General features: G+C 43.1%; 1 protein-coding gene across 2 annotated transcripts in view; it reads right to left on the bottom strand.

Moving 5' to 3' along the window:
* Positions 1-728: 728 nt before the first annotated feature.
* The window catches only part of GRTP1 (growth hormone regulated TBC protein 1), a 106,961-nt gene continuing 101,689 nt past the window's right edge, over positions 729-6,000 (bottom strand). For both annotated transcript variants that reach the window (XM_063459607.1, XM_063459616.1), the window contains exon 9: positions 729-1,064. In XM_063459607.1, the coding sequence (XP_063315677.1) occupies positions 975-1,064 (90 nt within the window). In that variant the 3' untranslated portion in view covers positions 729-974. The remainder of the gene's footprint in view (positions 1,065-6,000) is intronic.

Here is a 6,000-nt window from a genome sequence, read left to right as displayed (position 1 = left end):
CATACTTGCAAAAACAGAATATTAAGGATATCTTTCAATGTAGGGTAATAACTGCTTGATCCAAGGATAAATCTGACTGCCATTCTGGGGTCAAGAAGGAATTTTTTTCCTAGCTTGTTGCAAAATTGGAAGTGCTTCAAACTGGTTTTTTTTTTTTGCCTTCTTTTGGATCAACAGCAAAAAACATGTGAGGAAGGCTGAACTTGATGGACGCAAGTCTCTTTTCAGCTATGTAACTATGTAATCTATAATGCCAAGGCACATTAATTGATTCTTTATGTATAGTGGTCTGTCATGTGTAGTATCTGAGATCTTGTATTTCTAAATCCTGTTGATATTGGCCATCTTGAGAATGGCAGTTGTGTGTTTACCATTTCTCCATTTCCCTCTTTTGTTATTAGATGGAAGATTGTAGTTGCTGATGGGTAATGCAATGCTCTATAATAATTGTAACTCTGTAATTAACTATGCAGATTGGAAGCCTATAGTGCATAAAGTAGACTGGCATTGGTCATATTAATCCCTAAAATGAAAATGCTTATGTAAATAAAATTTAATTATTTCAAGAGTGTTATTGTTGGATTGACTTTTCAAGCTCTGTATTTGTGAGGTGTGAATGTGACTTCTAGGAGCACTTTTACACTCTGTGCAGTTGCATAGCCACATTAACTGAAAGAAAGAACACACTTTGGAAATAAATATTTTATTGCTGTTTACTGGGAAAAAAACTTGTCCATAGGTTTTGGTTGTAAAGTAGTGTTAAATTTGTCAGTCATCAAAACAGTTGAAAAGTACAGTACAAAAGTATTCGAAGCACCTCAGGACAGGTAGGTTGGTCTCCAAAAGTCAGTGGCTTCTTTAACCCTTTACCCATAGAAATCCATTGTTTCTTCATCAGTCATTTATAGGGTTAATCAGTGCAATTATCAAAGGAATGTATCTTTCATAAATGAGTGTTCATAAGCTGCTTGCTATTATTCCTGAGTAAGTAATTTTGACTTGTGTTTTTCTCTAAGTTTGGTAATTGTAACGCTTGATAAACTTCCAGGCTCAGTGAAGATTTTCTGTAACAAAAAAAAAACAAACTTTAGGGTTATGTTTAAAACTGAACACTCATTAGGAGATTCTCAACGTTTGGTGTAATCCTTCCAAAAGCTACATAAAGAGTTAGAATAAGAATTAGTTGGGCTAAATATGTCCCTAAGCCAAAATATCCTAATACCCTGTACTGTAGCGCAGCCCCTAGACTCCATGGAACTTTACCTTACAGGATCTGAAGCAGAAGCCACCCTCCTGTATTAAAACGATAGATTACTGAAAGGCAGCTAACATTTTTACATGTGTTTTGTGTGTCTATATCTGTATGTACTGTTTGTATCTGTACGTCTGTGTCATTGTTTCTATATGTATGTAGTGTTTGTATCTGCATGTGTGTCAGTGTTTGACACATGCAGATGCAAACACTGACACCTCTAGATCCAGATTCACACAGATAAACACACTGACACGTGCACATACAGTTTCAAACAGTGTTTGTATACTAATGTCTGGGGTAGGCAAGCAGAACGATGGTGTGACTGCATTCCAAATTAAGTTTATCTAAATTAGTACTAGTAATAATCCAATTTAACTGCGCTCTCTTCTTGCCTTGTCCCTGCTGACCTTACACATGCTACTGTAGTACCTACCCTGAAAAAAACAAAACCTCCCTCTACGCATCCACCCCCTCTATCATCCCACATCGCTGCTCCCTTTTTCCTCAAAGCTTCTAGAAAGACTTGTCTTGACCCGTATGTCTCACTTCCTCAACTCCAACTCTCTCCTTGACCCTCTTCAATGTGGCTTCTGTCCCCTCCACTCTGAGACTGCTCTTGTCAAGTTACTAATGACCTAATCGCAGCTAAATCCAAAGGCCACACTACTCCATACTATTACTTCTTGTCCTCTCTCTGCTACTTTTGACACCGTTGATCATGCTCTCCTGCCGCCAGACTGATTTTCCTCTCTAGTCTGTTCTGTCACACCTCACCCTTCTGTCAGTTCTTACATTGGCTTCCTGTAGGAGTCAATTCAAAATGCTAACCCATACCTATAAAGCACTGACCAATTCTAGCCCCTCTTATCTCTTCACAGATCCATGGGTATTCCCCTTCTGTCTCTCTGTTCATGACCTGCTCCTGTCCACTACTCGCACCTGTACAGCCAACTCATGCTTGCAGGAGTTCTCGTGGGCGGCTCCCTTTCTATGGAACAGCTTGCCTACCGCCATCAGACTCTTTCCCCTAGTCTTCAATCTTCTAAGAAGTGCCTTAAAACCCATCTTTTTAGGAAAGCTCATGGCCTCACAGAGTAACCTCTACCTCACATACAGGTGATACTCGAAAAATTAGAATATGGTGCAAAAGTTAATTTATTTCAGTAATGCAACATAAGAGGGGAAACTAATATGAGAGACTTATTACATGCAAAGCAAGATAGTTCAAGCCGTGATTTGTCATAAGTGCGATTGATTATGGCTTACAGCTCAAGAAAACCCCAAATCCACAATCTTAGTAAATTAGAATATTGTGAAAAGGTGCAATATTCTAGGCTCAGTGTCCCACTCTAATCAGCTAAGTAAGCCATAACACCTACAAAGGGTCTGAGCCTTTAAATGGTCTCTCAGTCTGGTTGAGTAGTAATCACAATTATGCTGACCTGACAGTTGTGCAGAAAACCATAATTGACACCCTCCATAAGGAGGGAAAGCCTCAAAAGGTAATTGCAAAGGAAGTTGGATGTTCCCAAAGTGCTGTATCAAAGCACATTAATAGAAAGTTATGTGGAAGGGAAAAGTGCACAAGCAGCAGGGATGACTGCAGCCTGGAGAGGATTGTCAGGAAAAGGCCATTCACAAGGAGTGGACTGAGGCTGGAGTCAGTGCATCAAGAGCCACCACACAGACGGATCCTGGACATGGGCTTCAGCGGTCTTATTCCTCTTGTCAAGCCGCTCCTGAACAACAAACAATGTCAGAAGTGTCTTACAGTGGTCCAAAGTCCTCTTTTCTGATGAGAGCAACTTTTGCATCTCATTTGGAAACCAAGGACCCAGACTCTGGAGGAAGAATGGAGAGACACTGCAAGATGCTTGAAGTCCAGTGTGAAGTTTCCACAGTCTGTGTTGATTTGGGTAGCCATGTCATCTGCTGGTGTAGGTCCACTGTGCCTCATTAAGTCCAGGGTCAACGCAGCCGTCTACCAGGAGATTTTGGAGCACTTCATGCTTCCTTCCGCAGACTAGCTTTATGGGGATGCTGACTTCATTTTCCAGCAAGACTTGCCCACCTGCCCACACTGCCAAAAGCACCAAAGCCTGGTTCAATGACCGTGGGATTACGGTGCGTGATTGGCCAGCAAACTCGCCTGACCTGAACCCTATAGAGAATCTATGGGGCATTGCCAAGAGAAAGATGAGAGACATGAGATTGAACAATGCAGAAGAGCTGAAGGCCGCTATTGAAGCATCCTGGTCTTCCATAACACCGCATTGAGGCAGTAATTGCTGCAAAAGGGGCCCAAACCAAGTACTGAGTCCATATGCATGCTTATACTTTCCAGAGGTCCGATATTGTTCTATGTACACTCCTTGTATTATTGATTGCATGTAATATTCAAATTTACTGAAATTGTGGATTTGGGGTTTTCATGAGCTGTAAGCCATAATCATCGCACTTATGACAAATTACGGCTTGAACTATCTTGCTGTGCATGTAATGCGTCTATCTCGTATATTAGTTTCCCCTTTTACGTTGCATTACTGAAACAAATGAACTTTTGCACAATATTCAAATTTTTCATGTATCACCTGTACCGGTCTCTTGCTCTCTCCTAAAGGGCCGCACTTTACTCTTCACCAGCTCTGCTTCACTCCCACCTATTTTGATTCCTATTCCCTGTCCTATTTTTTTTTTGTAAATCTTTATTGAGGTAAAGACATCAGTGTAACACAACTTATGCTGTATCAACAACATCAATATACTTAAGTTTAACCTGAGCAAATCAACGGTACATCTGAACAATGAGTTTGCGAATAACCACTGTTACAACTTAACAATCCACATGCGTGGTTGTTTTTTTTTTTTTGTGTTCTCTTCATTGTTTATTTTTCATGCATGTAAGAAAAGTTTGTGGGTGATTATATCACAATGAATAGCATAATCGGAAGTTTAAAGGTAAGGGTGTGGCACATGGTCAGCATTAAATCGTAGTCTGATTATACCTGCTAGTGCAATTAAGAATAATTCCATCGTTCAAGTGTAGGACATAGCATAGGAGGATCCACTTGGTGTTCTATATTTAACAATTAGGATAGATCAGATATCCATGACATTTTACCCGCCATTACCCACTAGAGCCGAGCTATAGCAATTGGGTTCGTGAAATTGGCCTTATCCTAGGTCTCGCAGATCTCAACAAAACCACCCCACGGCGGAGCAGTGAATGTCATTACCCCTAGCCCGTCGGTAGGAAGCAGGTGTATCCCTTCCGTCTAAAGTCAGTAACCAGAGTCGGTCTTCATGGTTGTGTCCTCTCCAAAAGCGTTTCTGTCTTGGGTCTGTCAGTGCTCGAGAGTAGTGGTACATGGGTCGTGGATGTGATCAGTCGCATTTTGAGGTATAAGTTCGTCGATGTATCGTTCCACTGTATCCTAGCCCCCCTAGTCTGAGGTCATGTGCGAATTAATGGGGTATAGTGCGTGTTAAGTAGGTGATCATCTCCTTCCCATCTACTGCGTAATTGCGTGGTGAGTAATATTAAGGTCGTGGTGGAGAAGGCTATGTCATTTTTGCTATGGTGCAGGTAGTTCGAGATTATAAGCAATATTGCCTGTGCTTGGGTTATTAGGGAGAACGGGGGGGGGGAGGGGGTGGGAAAGGGGAGGGGGGGGTGGGAGGGAGGTGCAGGGACCATGGTCGGTCACGGTAGTTCTGTAAGTTACTGTATGTAGTGTAGCGGTCAGTTTGTATCTTGAGACTTTAGTGATTAGGCGTTGGGGGTAGGTAGTAGTGGCACAATGCCTCGTGTGCTATGAGTTAGGAACTGGTAATGTGCAATGTTGTGCAGGTGTTCCACCACCGTCCTCTCTGCTCCCGAATTCCCCTATACTGGCACCTCACTGGCATGTTATACTAAGTAGCGATTGGAAGGTGGGCAAGGCGAGAAGGCGGGATAGAGGGGGGGGGGGGGGTTAGGGTTGGTCGCGGTCCATTACGTGGGACCCATCCCCGCAGACGTTCCCTCCGCTGCCCCGGCAGTACTATTGTCTCGCCGGTATCGCGATATATATTGGAACCACGGGAACCACATCTCTGCGTGTTTAGTTCCACGGTCCGTCAGGGAGGCATATGCCGCCTCAGCTGCCTGTATATCCTTGACTTGTTGTATCCATTCCTCCTTAGAGGGTGTCTTGGTTGTTTTCCAGTGGACCGGTATGGAAGCTTTAGCTGCATTCAGGAGGTGCCGGAGTATCGATTTCTTATATACCGGGATTGGTTGCGTCGAGATATGGAGTAACGCTAGTCCTGCATTCCAGTCTGCTATGTCCCCCAGGATAGATGTTATCTCATCTCTTATCATTATCCAATATGAGGTGATGTCTCTGCACGACCACCAAATGTGGGCCATAGTGCCCCTGTCCGTATTGCAGCGCCAACAGGTAGGAGAGATGGATGGGAAGATCTGGTGCAGTCTTGTCGGTGTTCTGTACCACAATGAGATCAACTTATAATTTACCTCTTGATAATGCGAGCTCATAGAGCTCTTCTGTTGCCAGATAAGTGCCTTATCCCATTGAGGGGCTGAGAAGGTCATTCCCAGTTGTTCTTCCCATTGTCGTTGGAATGTACCGGTGGTGGGTATGTCGGCCGTAATAAGGTTCTGGTAAAGTACCGAGATTGCATGGTCCAGGGGGTCGCCCTCGTAGCAAAGATTCTCGAACCAAGATAGATTCCGGTGTAAG

This window comes from Pelobates fuscus, chromosome 1, assembly GCF_036172605.1.
Source record: "Pelobates fuscus isolate aPelFus1 chromosome 1, aPelFus1.pri, whole genome shotgun sequence".
NCBI classification, from domain to species: Eukaryota; Metazoa; Chordata; class Amphibia; order Anura; family Pelobatidae; genus Pelobates; species Pelobates fuscus.
Note: the sequence above shows the minus strand (reverse complement) of the source record. Positions and strands in the feature narration are given on the sequence as shown.